Source organism: Mastigoproctus giganteus, chromosome 1 (genome assembly GCF_048544385.1).
Source record: "Mastigoproctus giganteus isolate SK-2022 chromosome 1, ASM4854438v1, whole genome shotgun sequence".
NCBI lineage: Eukaryota > Metazoa > Arthropoda > Arachnida > Uropygi > Thelyphonidae > Mastigoproctus > Mastigoproctus giganteus.
Genome location: NC_143575.1, coordinates 48,453,876 through 48,476,265, shown reverse-complemented (window position 1 = coordinate 48,476,265; position 22,390 = coordinate 48,453,876). Strand labels below are relative to the sequence as shown.

General features: G+C 36.7%; 1 protein-coding gene across 2 annotated transcripts in view; it reads right to left on the bottom strand.

Moving 5' to 3' along the window:
* ATP7 (copper-transporting ATPase 1) overlaps positions 1 to 22,390 on the bottom strand; it is a 260,566-nt gene that overhangs the window by 115,955 nt on the left and 122,221 nt on the right. For both annotated transcript variants that reach the window (XM_090372608.1, XM_090372616.1), the window contains exons 10-12: positions 19,909 to 20,142; positions 11,589 to 11,729; positions 4,837 to 5,025 (exon numbers count right to left, since the gene is read on the bottom strand). In XM_090372608.1, coding sequence (XP_090228734.1) covers positions 4,837 to 5,025; positions 11,589 to 11,729; positions 19,909 to 20,142 — 564 coding nt within the window. The remainder of the gene's footprint in view (positions 1 to 4,836; positions 5,026 to 11,588; positions 11,730 to 19,908; positions 20,143 to 22,390) is intronic.

Here is a 22,390-nt window from a genome sequence, read left to right as displayed (position 1 = left end):
AAAAAAAAAAAAAAAGAAAGAAAAAAAAAAGGAAAGAAAGAAAAACCCTCAGAAACCTTTTCCATTAAATCTGTGGTTCTCAACCAGGGATACCATGGGCATTGCATCCAAAATGAGGGGATTTTCCTATTCTTAGTTTTTATTAAAATATTTATTAGTTAATTATGATATTTTACTAATTTTTACTGTGTATTTCTGAATTTACAGCATTTTGAGAAAACTAAATCAAAACAAAACTGGCTGGCCTGTCATAGTGCCAAAATGAAGTCATGAGATTTCTCCACAAATCACTTCTCAATTCGTGTATATTTTTATCTAGTTTAGCCCTTAGCAGTTTTTGCTATCCCAAGTGTGTAACTTCTGGTCAAAGAAAGGATGTTATGTGCTGTAGTTTACAAAAATTTACTTTATAACTAATGTACCTGACAAATGGTAGCCATATTCTCTTCCACAGGTAGCTGTTTGTAATTTAATGTTCCACTGACTTTTATTGCATTTTCAGCTGAGGGGAGAAACTGGATGTTTACAGTAATTATTCACTGACAAGTCCTGTTGTTTACAAAAATTACTAGGCAACTGAATACTGAATATATAAAAGCAAATATACAGCCAATTTTAGCTATTTTCCTGCCCTTAGAAACAGGGATGTACATAAATGAAATGCTTTGTGTTGTGAATTTGTGCTGGAGTGTTGTGGTGGTTTTTCTGCATAACTATTTTAAATTTTTATTTCACACTGTCCAATTATGGATAAATTTTTAGTAAGAGTAACAAAGAGGACAGAAAATCCTGAGAAAATATGCGAAGTGAGTCGAGAATATCGAAAATGAGAGAACTAGTGGCAGATGTAATCATGACCATTCACCAAGTCCATCTACAAAATGAGCTACAGATAAGATCAAAAAAAAAAAAAAAAAAAGAAAAAAAAAAGAAAAAAAAAAAAGACATTATCAAAATGAATATTTGAAGTTTGGCTTCTATTATTGTGGTGATCGGTAGAATCAAATCCCTCTGTGCTTAATATATGAACAGAAACTGAGCAATAACTGTATGAAACTCTCTGTTGTGAACATAAGCTGAGCAATAACTGCATGAATATGTGAACAGAAACTGAGACATTTTTAAAGAAATCACCAAGACTTGAAAGGTAACTGCACTGCTTATTTCGAAGAGAAAAAGAAGTATTACATAAAAAAATACTTTGTTGGTGAAATCTACATTTGTGAGTCTTAAAAAAGAATTCTTAGAAGCTTCACTGAAAGTGAGCTATCACATTACTTGTCAAGGAGAGGTCCACATTGGTGAAAATTTGATAATGCCATGCGCTATTGACCTGTGCGAGACAATATTCAGACACAACCAATCAGCAAAAATAAAACAGCTTCATTTAAATGGAATATCACCAAAAGAAATTCATGAACACATGCAGCAAACATTAGGGTGAACTTGTTCTTCATATGCCATAGTCAAAAACTTGGTTACAGAATTTGTGTCGACAAGACAGTGTTGAAGATGCACCCCACAGTGGGAGGTCTGTTGCCATATCAACACCTCCAAATGTGGATCCCATTCGTGACCTGATCATGCAAGACCACAGAACAACATTCAACATTTGGCATGAGTGAGCTCGTGATAATGTGGAACGTTTTAAGAATGAAGATTTCTTTGAGATGGGTCCCTAAAATGCTGAATGCAGTTCAGAAGTGGGGATATGTTGTCATGAGATTGTGCTGCAATTTGAAGCTAATGAAGCTGTTTTAGGGAGGTATGTCACTATGAAAGAAACATGGGTGCACCACTTCAACTTAGAAACAAAAGAACAATTGAAACAGTTGAAGCATCCCTCTTCTCCCCTCCTAAAAAGTTTCAAGTGCAGAAGTTGGCTGGGAAAGTCATGGCAGCCGTCTTCTGGGATGCAGGAATGATCATGGTGTATTTCCTGGAATAAGATGCCACTATCAATTTCGAGTATTATTCTAACCTACTGAGATGTTTCCACAAAGAAATGAAGCTCAAGGGGTGTGGGAAATTGGCCAAAGGAGTCATCCTGCATCAAGACAATGCGCCAGCACATACAGTGTTTGTGACCCAGGCAACACTGTGTGACTGTGTGCTTGAGCTATTAGAGCATCCACTCTACTCACCAGATTTGGCTGCAGACTATTTTCTATTTCCAAATCTCAAAAAAGGAATTGGAAGGATAGAAATTTGACAGTGACAATGCTGTGATGGATGCAGTCAACAATTGGTTTCAGTCAAAATCTTCTGAATTTTATTTGAGCAGCTTAGAGAAGCCAGTGGATTGTGATAGAAAGGTGTTGACTTAAGGGGGAGGCTATGTTGAAAAATAAATGTTTTCATAACTTTCCAGAATTCCTTCTATAAGAGACTAGAAACTTTTCAACCTCCTCTTGTATTACTATTTCTAAACAAACATGTTAGAACAGTCCCCCAGAAATGTTCTGCTTCTGAGTGAGCTACCATACCAGATAAAATGACCTGAAAGTAATTTTTGGCCCATTCATTGTCTTTATAATTATTCATTATACTTATCACAGTCATTTGGCCTATAGCACACATATTCTGATTTCTGTTTTCCTGTGCTTATGTTAATATTAAACTGACTTAATATTAATTGGTTAAGTTCATTCAGCTGTTTGTTACTATTTTAGAGTCTATGTGCTTTTTATCCAAAATGCATCACCCCCCCCATCATGTCTGTCCTTCTTGACACTTTTACCCATCATACTGTGATGTCAGAATCTGATGACTTAACCAATACAGTCAGTCCTCGTATAACACGTGTTTACACTACACGAATTCGATCATACACGATTTATAAATAGAGGAACAATATCATATATAACACGAACCGAATTCGCTTATGCACAATTCGCCTTTCGATCATACACGATTTATAAATAGAGGAACAATATCATATATAACATGAACCGAATTCGCTTATGCACAATTCGCCTTTGTGTTTACAAGAAATGGCAGTCGGACCAGAATCACCCCAACCGAACGCAACACGATAGGAATGAAGAGAAGATTCTGAACATGTATTTATGTTTTTTTATATCAGTGAAGGGGAAACGCATTTCACCATAATAACGTAAAATTCCAGCTATTGGTATTATCGCAAATGCAATTAGATTGAGTTTACTACCAGTTTATAACAGATTCCACTAGCAGGAATGCAACTGGAAATTGTTTTTATCGTTTTATGGTACTAACCCCCAGAAATGTGCTTTAAAATGTGAGGTGTTAATAGTTATCTCTGCCTTTACGGTGTTGTTTATTCAGTTGCTACATGTGCACAGCTTTGTTTATGTGTATCAAGCGTGCCTCCTCATTTTGTAATTGGGCTTTATTCCCTAAAAATGAGTAAAATACTTAAAAGGTGTGAAAAGGAAGCGTCCTGGTGAAGACACTACAGATTCAGAGAGAAAAAGAAAAGCAATGTCGATAAACAGAGGCGGACTGGGTCAAAAATTCTTACCCGGGGAAAATTTGTAGTGGTCTCATACTAGCGTTTATGGCCAAAATCACATTGGCCTCCGATCCCCGCCCCTGGGGGGGTCGGAGGCCAATGTGATTTTCCTGGCCAGCTAAGAGTTGTAATGGACCGTTCGTCCAACCATTTTTTCGCCTGTAACAAAGGTAAACACATTACTGTCGAACCTCTAATGCAGAAATGAAGCTAAAGTAACTACAGAAGTGTCTACTTACACTTTTCGCCCAATGACAAGGAGCAAAGTCGTCCTGAAAGATGCAGTTACTTGGCAGGTTGAAATGGCCTCTAAAGGGTGGCAGCAATTTGCCTTCTAATATAGCCAAATATCCATTGTCATTTCCGGAACCTTTTATAAACTGCAAGTGACCTACTCTGTGATACGAAATGCACTCCCAAGTCATATGGCTGGTAGGAAATTTCACTGTAGACACCATACAGTCTGGATGGTATTCTTCACCACACCTATGGTGAATCGTTTGTCTCCCATCAGAGCCATGCAGGTTGAATTTGTTCTCATCTGAGAAAATAACTGACTTCCACTGCTTGGGGATCCATTTGACATGCTCCTTACACCAAATGAATCAGGCCTTTTTCATTTTTTGTGTGAGGAGGGGCTTCTTCTTAGGATGACGGGCTACAAGTCCATTTTTGAAGAGGCATCTTCTGACTGTTACTGCACTTGCTACCACTCCTGTATGTTCTTCCCATTCTCTTTTCAGCTCAGACAAAGAAGCTTTATGGTTTTTAAGGCATAAGCGCTTCAAAATGCGGTCCTGTTTTGACTTAGAGACTCGTTTGCTTCCTGTTAATTTTTTCCTATCAGCAGAACCAGTATTCTTGAGTTTGGAAAGATATCTACTCATTACTGACCGATTATAAGATACTTTATAAGCAATATGACGGGAAGAACATAAAGCAACAATAGCACTCTTTCTTCGTGGTGTCAACTGCATGTAACTCGCCATTCTGACACAAGCAAGGAATGACTGCAACTCTTGCAGAGTGTGCTTATACAGCTGAAAGTAACAGCTGATGCAATATTACCTCATCACCTATATGTGTCAATCTTTTCTGACAAAATCTGCAAGAAATACTGCCATATACTTACATTATTCGGACGACAATTACAATTTTAAGGGGTGATGCACTTTCTTTGAACACCAGTGTATATAAAGTTTTACCAAACAGAAGAATATATCACATAAAAATTCAACAAATAACAATGGTTAAATGTACTTTAAATATTACATGATTGAGAGAGAGAGAGAGAGAGAGAGAGAGAGAGAGAGACAGAGACAGAGAGAGAGAGATATATTAACCTTGTGAGCAGTCTCTAATGGCTCAGCTCCCTTAATAAGAATACCATTCAATGCTCCAACTCCAGTTCCTACCATTACAGCAGTGGGTGTTGCCAAACCAAGTGAACAAGGACAAGCAATGGATAACACTGTCAAGGCACATTGAAAGGCAAACTGAAAAACCATTTCTGAGTGTCCCATATCTGAAGTCTAGAAAGAAAAATATGCTATATCATTAAAATTATACTTGTATATAAAAGGTACTAATATAAGTACAGTAATACCCCGAAGTTACGCAATAGGTGGGTCCGACAAAAATCACTTAAGTCGAATTCGCATAAGTCGGGGTGCAACTTTGAATATAAATACATATAAATTTTGTTTAATTGGGACCAAGGACTAACAGAAACACTAGTTTAGAAGAAAAATATTTAATAAAATTGCAGTTCTTTATACATATTAATACAAAATATGTATTAAAAAAATAAATGAGTTACGTAAAAAAGTTATTTCGATGTCGATGGCTTCATAAAATCTAACAAATTCGTCTGACGACACAGCGCCTTCTTTTTTTCACGCAGAATTTCTTCGCAGCAAGCTAATAATTTTTTTATTCCTTGCTTTGTAGCTATAATGCATTCTTCGTTGGAGTCTATGTTTTCTAAAAATTTTAAGCCCTTTTCAATTGAGCTGAGACCTTTTGTCAAGCTTGCAATTGTCATGTGCTTTTCTGGTGGAACTGGGTCTGAAGTGTCAGATACTTCAGTGACGTTTTGCTCACACATCTCTATGAGCTCATTCATTGTCAGCTCCTGACTATGTGAATCCAGCTCGTTGACATCATCACCACTGACTTCCAAATCTAATTGCCTGGCAAGATTAACAACTTCTATCACATGAGCGACATGTGGCGTTGGTTTCGTCTCGTTTTTGAAAAAAAAAAAATGGACAAAGTTTCTTCCAAGACACCATTCAATGTTTTTTTGTGAATTTCAATGATTCTTACGGCATCTAAAACATTGAATTGTTTCCAAAAGTCTTTAATAGATATCTCACTATTTTGTCTCATAGCTTCATTCAGACATGCAAACGAATGCCTCGTGTAGTAAGCCTTGAATGTTTTGATGACTCCCTGGTCCATCGGTTGAAGCAAGCTGGTTGTGTTTGGAGGCAAAAACACAACTTTCACACGTGGGTCGAAATTAATTAGGGTGGCAGGAGGGTGACCAGGTGCATTGTCAATAAGAAGCATCACTTTAAATGGAATCTGTTTAGACTTGCAATAACGTTCGACTTCGGGTATGAAGCGGTGACCAAACCAGTCCACAAAAATGGAAGCTGTCGCCAAAGCTTTATGATTTGACTTCCAAATCACTGGTAAGCTAATTTTAGATATACACCAAACGAAAAAATCAAGAACCATGTAACTCCGAGTTCACGTAAGTCAGGGTAGCGTAAGTCAGGGTATTACTGTATTATTAAACTAACCAGAAAAATATTTCTTGCTATGTGACAGTATAAAAATTGGAAAATAATAGATAACAAGATATTTGTTGAAGTAACAAATATTAATGCCATAATGCAAAAAAGAAACTAACTTTTTAACTCTGTTAAGGCAGAAGTTGAGCAGGACTCAATTTGAAATGCTTGAGAATGGATTAATCAGTTATCAAGTTGACTTTACGTTAGCAATAAATACCTGATATCTCATGGGGCCACCTTTTTTCCCATAATACAGCATGTACACATATTTGCATGGTCTCCATGAGGTGTTGCAGGGTATCCTGTGGTAGTGCAACCCATGCATTGCACAATGTGTCCAGCAATGCCTGTCATTGTCAGGTGGATGGTCATAGCATCGAATGTCCTTTTCCATAGATCCCAATACATGCTCAATGGGTTGAGATTGGCTGAGCCAGAGGGACATGGGAGGCCAGAGAATTCATTGTCACATTCCTGAAGCCAGTCAACAAACTTCCAGGCCTTGTTACATAGTGCATTATCTTTTTGATAAATGCTAACAGTTGTATGAAAGGGAGTGGGAAGTACTTGGTCGTCAATGATAGAAAGGTAGGCATTCCCAATGAGCCATTGATTAATGGTGGTTAGAGGACTCAGGACTTGCTGCAAAAACAATGCCCACACCATAACACTACTACCTCCAGCCTGCCAAACACCAATCAGTGCATCTAGGTGACATGGCCTCATTTTGCTTTCTCCGAATGTTAATATGCCCATCAGCATTATACAGTTGTAAATGGTTTTCATCAGACCAGGTGAGAGATTTCCACATTTCAGTGGTCCAGTGTTGGTGCTGACATGCCCATGCAAGGCACAGTTTCTTGTAGTGAGCATGGGTATCTGTGATGGCCACTGTCTGCAATAGCCTGTATCAGCTAATGTCTAGCAAATATTCCATGTGGAAAAATTATCTTGCCATTCCTACATAGCATTGGATGGTTAGCTGGGCCGCTGTGCTATGTTGCTGGTGTGTTACAGGATGAGACACACAATGCTTACCATGTATATCGACCATATGTAGCTTTCCCACTTGTGACCGTTGGTTGACTGTTCGACTGCTGTTGAGCTAATCATGATAGACTCATGATGCTACAGAATGGAAGCTGTTGAGATACTTGCACCTGCATATCTTGATCCCACAATTATTCCATGTTCAAAGTCAGAAAGATCTCTACATCAACCCATTCTTCCTCACAGACACTCAACTGATTGCCATATGTGAATTGCAATCTTATGCGAGCTATTTCTGACTTTCAGCTTTCACTAGACCAATCCATTTCTACACAGGGGGGCACTGCTAATGAAAAGTCAACACAGTGTATATATATATTAACATTTCAACACAAAATCACTAACCAAGACTGTCTGGGTTTTCATTTGGGATACAACAGTCATCTGCTGATATGGACAAGGAAACATCAATGCTGTTTGGATCATTTGTTTGCTAAAGCTATGTGGCACAACTAAAGTGCCTGAGGCATCAGTTTACTGTGTCTGCAAATTGCATGTATATTTTAGTCAATTTGGCTTGCCTGCTTGATGAAAAATCAGAGTACAGTAGAGGGAGAAAAAAACTAGGGAACCTTCATGCAGTTCAAGACCAACTAACTCATACTTAAAAAAAAGTATGAAAAAAAATTTCTGTTCTGTGCTTAAATTCTGTTTTACTCGTCTCTTCTGAATCCTTTATTGTCTAATTGTGTTGAAAATATTCTCATGACAAATTTCTCAGTTTCTTGTACCAAAATATAAAGATCTTAGTTTCTTCTTCTTCATCACTACAAGTAACTGCTTTGAGGACTTGAATTCTCATTTTTCTCACCCTCTATGATGTCTTCTCCCTTTTCTTACTTGCCTGGAACCATCCTGACCACCAAAGGTGATGTGCATGTGATCGAAGGATTGGTATGGGTTCTGGAATGTGATGCTCTTTATACATGTAAATATCATAAAATAACAGTTTGTTTTTTAATTGTAGTTATACCTTAATTGTCTATTTTAATTTATACTGTATTTATCCTCTAGACTGAAATAAGTATGGGTATCCTTCAAGATATGCAACACATTTCAAATTAAACTGAACCAATAATTTAACTGAACTGGCACCACAATTTTTTCAAAGAGAATTTTTAGAACTACACAAATATTTTTAGGACTAAAAATCTGTGTAGAACATTATCTTAAATGTTCACACAATCAATTAAAACATGCAAGTAGATTTGCATGTTATAATTGGTTTCAAGGAAGTCAACGTAAAGCACTAAACTTGTTTTCTGGATAAGTAAACCTAATAGAAATTTGTTTAATAATAATTTTAACATGCAATGTGTGTATCAGTTCACTCCTTCAAGGGTAAACTATCCTTAAAATCCAGAAGCTGATATGGATTGCTGGAGGCATCATCCTTCTTACAACAAAAAAATTTAGAATCGACTGCATCCTACCTATTTTCTTCTCATTTAGGACTTCTTTTGTAGTAATGAAAATAGACAAACTAATCATTGTTACAAGATCTCTCTCTCTGTGCATTTGGCATATCCTCAAAGGTCATTAGAGGATCCCTCTGCATTTGGGTAATTATCTAAAAGCTCCAATACTGTCTCCCTGTGCCAGAGTGTGGTTAATAACAGTTACAAACGGGGTTACTAACCATTCGACTGTTGTGAAGGTGCAAACAGAGGACATGGTTGTTGCAGAACTGAACTTTGTTGAAATTTGGTACCTGAATATCAGGTACCAAATTTCAACCTGCTACCTGAGAGAATGTTTTTGATAGGCCTCAGATGCCACCCAACTGTAGATCCTGATAGAACTGTTTCTTAAATTTCAATGTCAACCTCAACTAGTCGGAGTTTATTGCAGTGACTGACAACATGCAGGACAAACACAAATATTCTGAGGTCCACTCTATTAGCTTTCCCCAATAATTGGTATTTACATCTCCAGGTGTTTAAGTCTCATTTTGATGTGAAAATTTCAGAGTCACTCATTTTGCAGCTCCTTCCTCTCAATGCTTTATGTATTTTCAAGACAGTCTTTACCCATCTTGAGATGGTTGAAAATACTCAGCCTCTGCCTTTAAAAATATAATTCACATTAACTCCCTTAGCCACTGATCAGAAATCTAAATTAATAATAACTTCTCTATTTTCAGCAAAAAATTTTCTTTTACTTCTCAAACATTTAATTAAATCAGGCACTTCTGATTTTGAAATCTTTTTATTCTTGTTTATCAGCTTCTTACTGTTGCAGGCAAGATTCCATGTACACATCTGACAATGACTGCTCATTCATAAACTTCACAGACAAAGCCACTGAATTTGTTACAAAAATAATGTAAATAAGAACTAGTTCAAGAACCTCTCAACAGGTAGATTGACACTACTAAGCAATTGTTAATTATACACATGACATACGGGATAAATAAAACAGACTAGACATTGATAGATAGAGGGCCCTATTTCTGTATTCAATATCTTAAAAGGCATATTTGTGATAAAATAAACAAAAAAATATTGATTCTATCAGTTTTCCATTTCTGTTCACTTCACAAGTCATATAGGTAACTATTATGTATATGAATTCCACATATCCAGACAAATCTTTAATATCAACAGGACCAGCATGGTAAAAATGGGGGGGATGAAAGTTGCCACAGGTCTAGGGTCCTATGGGCTTTTGTCTTCCCACTGCTTATAACTTTGTTTGTTGGAGGGATGGGGCAAACCATCAGTCAAATTTTGCCACCAGGCTCCCTTCCACTCCTAGCTAAAAGCCATTTTGAGTTTTGGAAGTGTTTGTATTATTGATTGTTTAATCAGTTATCATTACAAATATGTTTTAAAATAAAACAATGATTTTGCACCTCAGGATACTGATAGCTGAAATTCACAACTAGATATAGATAATGGTGATTATCCTGCACATGCATGCCAGCATGAATGATTAAACTGGGCTGCTACTACAATAAATTGTGGGAGGAAAACCCGATTTCAGCACTTTTCAGGGATCTACTGCAAACAAAACACCACCTTATCAATTGCTACAATGCTCTTTCTCTGAAAAATGAACATTGTGATGAAATAACAAGTTATAAATTTAATACTGTGTTCATCAGTGATTGTCAATACAGATTTATTGGTAGCATATCTACAAATTTCAAATAGAGGGCATACTATCACCAGTCTTTCTTCAAACTATTCCCAAATGGAATTAAATTCATACTGTAAAAGTCTGCCATTTAACTGACACAAATAAAGCTCAGTCATTTTAAAACTTATTTCAGCTGACAAATTAGAAACCTCTATCCGTTAAAACTTTTCAACACAACATTTTTAAACTTAATGCTTGTGCATTCCTGTTGAAATTTCCAGGAAGCAGCAAATTGATAACACCAGGCTTTCTTGACTAAATTCTAAGAACATTGGATCATGCATATATCTCACTACACAAGACTCCCACGATATAAGTTCTCTATTCTCCTTAACTCTTTTAATTTAAACATTAGCAGACGATGAATAGGTAAAAACCTTAAGCAATAATTTCCAACATTGTCAAACTTAGTTTGATACTTTGATGATCGAAAGGTAAGTGCATATTCCTTTCAGAATTCTTTTATTCTAATTTAATTCTTTCACCTTTTTAATCATTTTCAACAATTAACCATTATGAATATGAAAGGAAAGTACCAAAAATTAATATTTTTTACTTAATTTTTTAGCTAACTTTAACCTTTTATTAGCCATTTAGCACTGACCTTAAGCATTGTCTTTAAGAATATTCACAAACATTGCCTGTTAGCAACATGATATCATGAGATACTACTCTGTGGATGGTTGATAACAATTGTCTGTGCATTCCAGAGTTGACAACAATATCCACATGGATTTTGAAACATCATCAAAATTGTAATGTAGTAAAATAGTTTGGTTGTTGGAATGTTTTTTGTATAAAGTTTTTACTTCATTTTTTTCAAAAGACATGATCATTTTTGTCCAAGATTTTGTTTGTGCAGTGTTTTAATTGATAATCAGAATTAGTTATTCCCATATATAACCTTTCTTCCAAAAAATTAGACAAATGAAAATTAAGCAAGCAGGTGGAAAAGAGAAGAGGTAAACTGATGATTATTTATACAATATAAATTATCAGGGTTGATTAATTAGATGTTAACATACAAATAGTAAATCACCAACTACCATAAATAGCAAAATAATTTATAAATATACAAATACATATCCTTGCATACTCACTTGCTGCTTATTATAGATTTTTACCAAATCCACAAAATGGTAGCCAACAGCTACCCATCCCAGAAGTGTTACCACTGATACTACCACTACAGCTGGTACAAAATAGCCAGCAATTCTGTCTGCTAATTGCTGAATTGGAGCCTAAGAAATAAGATATACTGAGATAAGCTCACTACAACAGCAGTTCAGGTTCATTGCTGTTGTAGTTTAAATATAATTACATAATAATCAATTCAAAATAAATAACTTTATGTAATAACCATTCTTTTTTTCTTATTTAAAAAAAAAATCATTTTAAGAAACATAATAATAAGGTTTAAATATAATTACATAATAAGCAATTGAAAATAAATAACTTTATGCAATAACCATTCTTTTTTTTTCCCCCTTATTTTAAGGATTATGAAGAAATTGTTAACACTGGACAGGAATACATTAGTTGTATATTTCAGCAAATACATATCAAGAAAAGAAAAAAAAAAAAAAACATACATGGAGGTAGAGAAGCATCCAGAGCTGAATAGATTTTTCTATACTTTCTAAGAGACAAGCAATATCCAAAGGATAATAAAGGCATTGTAGAAAAGGCACATAACAAACTGAACATATGGAAGGTATAGTAGAGCAAACTGATTGTGGTGGATCATTAATTAATTAGATCACCTCTGTCTCTGAATAAAATCCAGTATTCCATTATAGGATGAAATTTATCATGTCTAATAGTAATTAGATTGGAGACAAAAATAATAATTGGAGTGAAAAAGAAAATGTGATGTTTTAGGACAAGAAACATTAAGTTTAGATATTTTTCACCTTTGCTTACCCATTGTAACTGACCTCAGAATGGTCTTTAGGCATGATTGTAAATACATAAAGTGCTGGGAAGTTTCAGCACATTCATCTGTTCATTTAGATGTAACAACTCAACACCCAATCAAAGTACTTTCATGAAATTTATATTTGGCACTTTTTAAAAATTTTTTTGAAGTCAATATAAATTTAATTAAAATCAAATGAAGAAATCTGACAGGAAATGGTAAGGTCATCTGCATACATATAGGTTTCAATAGTTTTCAGGATGTCTTTTGTCATGCTGCTAACTTGGATTGCAAAAAGTGTTGAACTAAATATTGATCCCTGCAGGACTCCTTCTTCCTGAATGTGAGAAGCAGGGAGTAAATTTTTATATCGTACCTGAAAAGAGTGCAACTGCAAGAAATTTTGAATTATTTTAGACAAATGATCCATAAGTCCCAGATGGTAAAGATCCATAATGATACCATGGCACCAGGTAGTGTCAAATGTCTTTTCAAGATCTAAGTTGACCATGACTAGATATTGTTTTCTGACAAAGGCATCACACAGATATGAGATTCAGCCTTGATAAGTACGTCTACAGTTGATCTATTTTTCTGAAAACCATACTGATGATCTGTCAGGAGATTCTGTGACTCCAAGATCCAAGTGAGCCTTGAATATACCATCCTTTCAAAAGTTTTTCCCAAGCAGCTCGTGAGAGATATAGGTCTATAATTTTGAACTAGGGAAGGATATTTGCTTGATTTTGGTATGGCGATAATGAAAGAATGGCGCCAGGAAGAAGGATAGGCATTTTCGGAGAAGATCCAATTGTATAAAATCAGCAAGGTACACAAGTCCTTCTCAAGTAAATGCTTCATCATAATGTAATGAATACCTGGGCTTGCGGCATGGATGATCTATTTAACGATTCTTTGAGTTCTGTTAGTGTAAAAGGTTGGTTGCACAGGAATGAGCGGTGCATGGAGAAGTTGATTTTATATCTTTCTGCATCTGCTTTGATGGACTGGAAGGAGGATGCATGAGAAGCAGAGGAAGAAATTGTGGCAAATGATTCTGCTAACGCATTAGCAACTTCCTCAGGGACAGACACGTCTTTCCCTTTCCAATGAAGTATCGGAGAGGACAGTCTTACAGATTTGCCATTTTTGGCCTGTATTCTTCTCCAGATGATATGTGTGTCGGTGTCTTTTGTGATGGTTGAGGCAAAAGCAATTTATGAATCACGTTTCGCTTTCCACATAATTTGTCTCTTTTTAGCTTTGTCTTTTATAAATAATTCGGTTACTGGTGGTAGGATACTTGTGGAAATTATTCCAAGCACGGTTTTTCTCCTTTTTGGCATAAAAGCAATCTGTATTCCACCAGTAATTTCGGTGAATGCGATATGGTTTGGATTTTGGAATAGAAGCATGGGCCACAGTTAGAATCTGATTGGTGATATAAGTGGTTACATCATCAATCGACTGTTTTTCAACATAAAGCCTGTCTCGAAATATTTGGGCGGAATAGCCATCCCAATTAGCCTTTTTAAACTTTCAAGTAGTTTGTTGATCAGGATTTGAAGTTACCCCTGTTTGTAATGAGAAAATAATCACTATTAAAGGGATCGGTTAACACTGATTATGTTATGAATGGAAAGATGGACAGTGAACAGATTGATAAGTCAATTTCAGAAGTAGATCCTGTAGGTAGGTGGGAGAACCAGAGTTTAGTAAATTTAGATCATTATTGTTCAAAAATTCTTCAATCAATTTTCCCTTTGCATCCATTGTAGTGGATCCCAACAATGGATGGTGGCCATTAAAAATCACCTAAAAGACAAATTGGCATTGGGAGTTGTTCAATGAGGTTGTCCAGTTCTGAATGGGGAAATGGTATTGATGGCGGAATATAAATGGAAACAAGGGTAACTGAAACACTAACTGCAATACGAACTGCCACAGCTTCTAGAGTGGTTTGTAATTGGATGTGCTTGGACGGTGTGTTAGAATTAATAAAAATGGCTACTCTTCCACGGACAGGAGACTCAGAGATCCTAACTTGCCTGTAGATGATATAATTTGAAAGTTTTGATGAAACATGCAGTGACAAGAAAGTTTCTTGTACACATACACCTATAAGGCTGAACTGAGCAAGTAAATCCTTTAGGTCATCAGAATGACTGACTAGTCCTCTGCAATTCCATTGTATGATGTTGTGCCTCATTTTGGTTTAACTGATGATTCTTCTGACTGTTGTTTTTTTTTTTTTTTTTTTTTTTTTGTATGAGGAGGCGCCTCCGTAGCCAGGTGGGAAGGAGCAGCAGTGCGTAGCACACGCTTCTTGATTAGACCGGGGTTCGAGCCCGTCACCACCAAATACGGAGGATGCGGAAAGGTTAAGGAATGACCACCGCATATCCTGGAGCAATATGGCCTTAGTTGCTAATGCTCCTAAAAACCAAACAACAACAACAACATTTTGTATGAGGAGCATTTTTTTCGTTCTTTTTTTGAGAAGGTGGGGCATCCAGTATCCACAGTGTCATTCGCATGAAGCTAGTATGGGTTCCTCATAATCTGAAGATACATCTACTTCCATACTGTTCGTGATTTTCCTGCTGTCTTGAGGTTTCAATTTTTCACTATCATGTGGGACCGTTGGAGTACCAGCTGGAATGCTAATTAGAGTTTGGTTGCTTCACTGGTTTTAGTTTGAGATGTGTCCTTTCCAGAGATTGATAGTGTTGTTTTAATCCAGTTAGCTAGAGATGTGCTAGCGGGGGTATTGATACATCTGTTTGGGCTGCTGTTGAATGGGTGCTTCGAGTGTGAGATGCATATGATTGGGCATGGTCAATGTGGTCATTGTCTACGTGCCTCAGTATATATCACTTTATGTTCTATTTTATATTTTTGAATTGTCTTGCCTGTTTTCCACATTTTGCAAGATTTAGAAAAGGCTGGGTGATTTCCTTTGCAGTTGGCGCAAATGGGAGTTGAAGCTGAACAGTCTGCTTATGTATGCTCCTTGGGACCACAAAGAGGACAAATGGCATCACCTCTACATGCCTGCTGGGAATGTCCATATTTCTGGCACTTAAAACAACAAATGGGATTAGGAATATAAGGCTGAATTCGGCAGTTTAAATAGATAGCTTTTACTGAGGATGGCAAATCTGGGGTACTGAAAGTTAAAATGATGGATCTAGTTGGGAAGAGATTTCCATCTTTTTCAGTCATTATATGTTTGGCACTGATTACTTTTTGATTACTCAGTTCTTGAACTAATTCCTCTTCAGAACACTGTAAGTAGGTCCCATTTGGTTACGACACCTTTCAAGAAATGTAAGGTGTTGTGTGGAGTAATAGATACTGGCAGCCCACCAAATGTCATTGTTTTGAGCAGCCACTCGGAATGTTTGGAGTTGGCTGTTTCAAATAAGGAGGTCTCCTGTTGCAATCGTTTAACCATTTTTGGTGTTCCAGCAATGGATTCCAAATATCTTTGGAATTCTCTTTAATACACTCCCTCTCCACCCACAGGCTGGTGGAGAGGGAGTGTATTACGAGAAAATTTGGTATGTTATTGCACTGTGCTTCCTTTCAAAGCCCTTTTGGTTGATTACAGTCATTATCGGTGGATGTGTCTGGTCCACCTTTAGAGCCTGAAGGCTCTAAAGGTGGATACTCGTTTGAATCTGTGGTTAATCCTTTTAGCCCTGGAGGATAACTTTCCCCCCAGGTTACTGGCCCCGCCACAGGGAGGCAGGAGTAGTGCTGCTCGGAGGCCAAGTGGTTGAAGTGTTAGTTGATTAGTGGTTGAAGTGTTAGTTGATTAGTAGAATTAGAAATATAGGAAAATAAAGAAAGATGTGTTTCCTTTCTGTCAATCACTTATGAAAAGTAACTTCAATCACTTATGAAAAGTACTCTATAAATCACAAGAATATCGCCTGGCCTCAAAATACGCTTGGCACCCGGGGGCCAATCACATTGGTCCAGGTCCACTTGATGCTGCTGGTTTAACTGCTGATTATCCTGCTCAGGTCTGACAAACTGAATAGATATTTTGCCTCTACATTCACATATGAGGAGTTCTTTAGGGAGGGGAATACCAGAAGTTGATCAAAATCTAACAGCAAGCTAAATTACTTTGTGATAACTGAGAGGAAAGAGGAAGTGAAGTTGTTAAAGCTTAACATAAAAAAGGCAACTGGGGTGGATGGGATCTCTCCAATTATATTAAGGGAGGCAGCAAAGGAGGTAAGCAAACCCTTACCATAATTATGTGAGCATCTCTGGATTCACAGGAGGTCCTTAGGAATGGAGATGTGTGACTATACCCTCAATTCACAAAGGAGAATTAAAGGGTGACATGAGGATTAAATTACAGACCTATTAGCTTAATTTCTATTCCAGGGAAAATAATGGAGTCATTGGTTAAAGAAGAAGAAGTGCAGGATCATCCAGACAGGAATGCAATTATACTGCAGTTAGAGCATGGATTTGTTAAGGGATGGCCTTGTCTAACCAATCTGACTGGATACTATGATGCAGTGGCCTAGAATTGGATGCTAAAAATTAATTTTTATATCACATATTTGGATTTCAGGAAGGCTTTTGATGCTGTTGCACATAAAAGACTGCTGTACAAACTGGAGCAAAGTAGTATTCAGAGAAAGTTACTGCTATGCATAAAGGGATGGTTCAGTGGGAGAAGATAGTGGTAGTCAATGGACACTGCTCTTCTTTGACTAATGTTATTAGTGGAGTCCTCTAGGGTTCAGTGTTGGGGCTCCTTTGTTGTTTTCTATATTTATTCATGATACTGATGAAGGCATAACAGGGGCTTAATGTCAAAGTTTTCGGATGATGCAAAGGGTGGCAGGGTGGTTAATGACAGGAATGATGGTATGCTACTGCAACAGGATCTATAAAAGTTAGGCAGATGGGCTGAGAAATAGCAGTTGAAGTTCAACATTGACAAATGCAAGGTACTGCATACGGGTGGCAGTAATCCCAGCATAACTTATGAACTGTGTGATACTACACTCAGTGTAATGGAAAATGAAAAAAAAAACCTGGGGGGTAATTGTACAGTCAGATATGAAATTCTCTGAAGAGTGCAGACAGGTTGCCAGGACAGCTCACAGGGGGTTTTGTCAATGATATGCAGAAACTTTGCTAGCAAGGATACAGAGGTGATTATCCCTTTACATAAGGCCACAGTTATGCCACACCTTCAGTACTGTATACAGGTCTAGAGGTCTCACTTTAGGGCCTCACATTTTTCACAAATCATCCTCACTTTAGGAATGATTTGTTGAAAATGAAAAAGATCTGTGCAATCAGATATGAAGTCCTCTGAGCAATGCAGACAGGATGGTAGGACAGCTCATGGGGTTTTGTCTTTGAATGGATTGAGCAAGCTCAATGCTGATGGCATTCTTCCTCTTGCTCAAACTATACATGAATTGGGCATGAATTTGAATTGAAGAATGGTTGCAGAATAGATGTGTGCAGGTTTCCCTTCAGCCAGTAGGTGGCTGATTTTTGGAACAAAATTCCATCTATTGTGAAAGTGAGCAGTTTGAATAAATTTAAGAAAGAACGCAAATTATTTGAGGGGATGGACAGGTGATGTGGGAGGTCGTTTTTTTTTTTTTTTTTCTCTCACCCTTTTGATGCTTTATAAGCTTGCTTTCTTGCATCATATGCCACTACTAATAATAAAATAATCACTCGGAGGTCCCCTCACCATATATAAATATATATCATACCTGACTACTCTGATTAGCTATTATGGGGGTTATCACAAAAGAACTGGATATAAAGGACGATTTCAATAAAGTTTTTAATATAGATCCACATGAACAATTATTCTATAAACTGGAGTTATTATTATTATTGTTATTATTTGGTTTTTAGGAGCATTAGCAACTAAGGCCATATTGCTCCGGGAATATGCGGTGGTCATTTCCTGACCTTTCTGCATCCTCCGTATTTGGTGGTGATGGGCTCGAACCCCAGTCTAATCAAGAAGCGTGTGCTATGCACTGCTGCTCCTTCCCACCTGGCTACGGAGGCGCCATATACTGGAGTAATCTGTAATTAAGGACAAGTTATTATATAAAGGTATGGTTGAGTGGTAGAAGGAAAGTAGAAATAAATGGCCATTGCTCTTCATGGATTAATGTCACCACTGTCTTTGATGCTGCAGAACACGTATATGAAACTTTTGACTGGTCTGTTCTTTGTAGGGGTAAAGTAAAGAACAGCAATCAATGATGAAGTAGTGGAAACATACTACAAAATATCCAATTTTCATCTATATATAATTTCCAACTTGAAATTAGCATTAATAGAGGCATATGATGCAAGAAAGCAAGCTTATACAGCATCAGTCAAAAAAAAAAAAAAAAAAAACCCTTCCCATTAAACACATTTAGATCTCACACAGGTTAAAAATGCTTTGTTTCTATTTAGTAATTATACTGATGGAAGCATTTCAAGTATGTTACTGATACAAAGGTGGATAAGGTGATTAATAACAATAATCATGGTATGATACCTCGGCAAGAGCTAGATAAATTATTTGGATCAGCTGAAAACAACAGCTGAGATATGTGAAGTGTAAGGTCTTGCATCAAAGTAACAATAACCATAGAGTAGCTTACCAGTGGGTAACACCAAATTGAAAATAGTTGATAATGAGAAGAGTGGGAGTAACTACACAATCTGATATGAGATTCTGCACTAACTGCTAGGACAGCATATAGGGTTTTCTCAATGATATATACAGCAATTTTACCAGTAGAGACAAATAGTTTATTATTCCATTATATACAGAAATAGCTAGGGCACATCTTAAATATTAAATACAATTGGAAATCCCATTTTTGGACAGATAAAGCTGTTGTAAAGGGTTCAGAGGAGAGGGTAAAAGAGAGAGAGAACTTTTTCTTACAATTTGAAATAAGAAAAACCAGATATTTTTGTCAAGTAACTTTCACTGGAGGCTAATTAATTCAGTCATAGCGAGGAGAAAGCCAAAAAATGTCTGTTCTTTCCAATCCAGACTGACTCAACCCGGGTCAAAAAGATCATCGGAAAAGCTGGCAGAAAAAGTGTTAAAGGGTTAAGTAAATTAAACAATGAAGGAAAATTTACACCTAGTCACATGACATACACAATTTAATTTGAGAGATAACTGTAGAATAGAAGTGTGCAAATTTTTCATTAGTCAAAGAGTAAATGACCGTTGAAACAACTCTACACCTTCCATAGGAAGTTAGGGGTTTATTTAAATTGAAAGAGAGGCTGGACATGCTTCGAAGAAACATGTAAATGAAATTAAGAAGAGTGACAGTGGTTTCATTTTTTTTTTTTTTTTTTTGCTCATGCTTCCTTGCTTTATTTTGCTAATACAAGAACCATAAACTTTTCTTAAGATGTGTTAAAAAATGTATACTAATACAAATATTGGTATAAATCATATAAAGTGTTCCATTACTAACTTTGGAAGTCTGAGCCTCTTCCACTAACTTTACAATCTGTGAGAGAGTAGTATCTTTGCCAATGTGAGTAGCACTGATAAGTAACATGCCATTCTGGTTGATAGATCCACCAATTACTTGAGATCCTGGGCGTTTAGGCACTGGAAGTGATTCTCCAGTAATGAGAGACTCATCGGCCATTGAAGTACCAAAGATCACACGGCCATCCACTGGTATTTTAGATCCTGGAATTACCTATAACAAATTATAATAAAAAACTGTATTCCAGAATTTAATTAAAAATCACACATGCCCTCTTGCAGCTGCAGGAGTAGGCACAAATGCACATGCTCAAAATATCACCTGAAAAAACCAAACAAATACTTCTAAAAGGCAATCTGGACATAAGAAGACATCCACAAATTAAAATTAACACAACTACAATAAAAATAGTTACAGAACTAAAATATCTTGGAGTGGTCTTTGATTCTAACTTAACTTTTTATCCCCATTTGACCTATTTGGTGAAGAAAGTGAGAAATTATGCAGGTATGACTGCCAGGATCAGTCGATCAGACTAGGGGCTCAAAAGAAAGACCCTGGCAATCATATACCGTGCAATGTTCCTACCTGTTATCACCTATGGAGCCGATGCGTGGTTCACCTGCTCGGCCATAGTAAGAAACAGGAATAAATTAGAACCGATACAAAGGACAATACTTCTCACCATTACCATTCGCACAGTGAGCACATCTGCGCTACAGTTGCTGGCCGGAGCTCTCCCACTTTACCTGGAAGTAGCCAAAAGTGGCTTGTATTATAGACTTAAAAAGGGCATACCCACAGATTTTCTGGGGATAGCTCTTGACACAGCCAACACCATCAAGGCTGAAAGAAAAAAAATAGCCACAAAGCTCCATGAGCTTTGGCAAACAAAATGGGAGCAAGAAACTAGAGGTCTAGTTACAAAAAAGGTTTCTACCATGGGTGGCAAAGGTCAAGCCCAAAGCCGCCTAAGCGGTATGCCCCTGGACTTTTTACAACATTCATATTGATAGGTCACGGCTCCCTAAAGGCAAAACTAACCTCTTTAGGGCTGACTGATGACCCAAATTGCACCTGTGGTGAGAGTGAAGACTGAGCACACATTCTATATGAATGTATAATTTATGACATCCCCAGAACACAGTTAATAGCACAGATTGGCCCCCTTCCAGGGGGAGAAGAACATCAATTCATTATAGAAGAGGAAAATTATAAAGCCTTTACAACCTTCACGCAGAAAGTATTCGAAATGTGCAAAACTATCCAAAGAATTGCAATTCAGTCCTCCAGCAATTAAATAATAATCAATAGTTAAAATCACCACCTACATTTCCACCAACCACACCCAGATGATGACCTAATAACTGCCAGGACAGCAGTATTCTGTGCCCTGACATGACAAAACCAGACTGACCTGGGTACCCTCCACGACTACACTGCCATGAGTAGGAACCTGGAGCCTCACACCAAATAAGTAACCATGTGGGGGAGGAAGATGTTATGGCAGCCAGGGAAGCAGATTAGCTGAAAAATATCAGTGAGCTGGTAGCAAGGAGATGCAGTGTACAATAAAAAAAAAAAAAAAAAAAATGAAAGACAGAATGAATAGGCTGGTCACTGAGTGAAAGAGTAAATTATGAATTATGGTAAAAGGGAATAAATGTCAGTTTTGGTGAAAGTAAGATGGACCCAGCAGGAGGGAAAGAGAGTAAATGAGTGTTATGGTGAATGGAAATGAGTGGAAGAGCAAGTGTAATTGGCGGAAAGAATACAAAGTTAATAACTTACACTACTTTATATATACTAACAAACGTTTACTAACAACACAAACACTATCACTGCATTCTCCCCATGGCCTGCAAAAAACTTGCGGCAACTGAAGAATAATAGTAAGTTGAGGTGCCCAGAGAGTGCAGTGCAAAAAACGAGTTGGAGTCGAACAAATGAAATGAAAGCGAGAATGAATGAATGAGAGTGCAAGTGTGTGAGAAAAAGAACACAAACCATAAATGTTACAGTTAAGTTCACACTAACCTTAGTTTTTATATTCTTCCTTATTTAGCTTAATTATTAAACATTAGTATTTAAATTACATTACACACCATTGCATCCCCCCCGATATGGGAGAAAGAGATGAATGAGTTAAAAAAAATAATAATAAAAATAATAAAAAAAAATATACATATATATATATATATTTATAATTATTGATAAAAAAGTAAAGAAAGAAAGTTAAAACGACAATAACTGTAACTAATATGTAACTAATATTTATGAGTCAATGCAGTTGCAAGCAATCATGCAATACACCCATAATGTCTATAGAATATTAAGGATAATATAAAGAATTATTAGAAAAAGTAAATCAATCCAATAATAATACCATCAGGGACTTAAGAAAACGCAAAAAAAAAAATTATTATCGCTTTTTACCGACAATCTAGATGACTTCAACTGG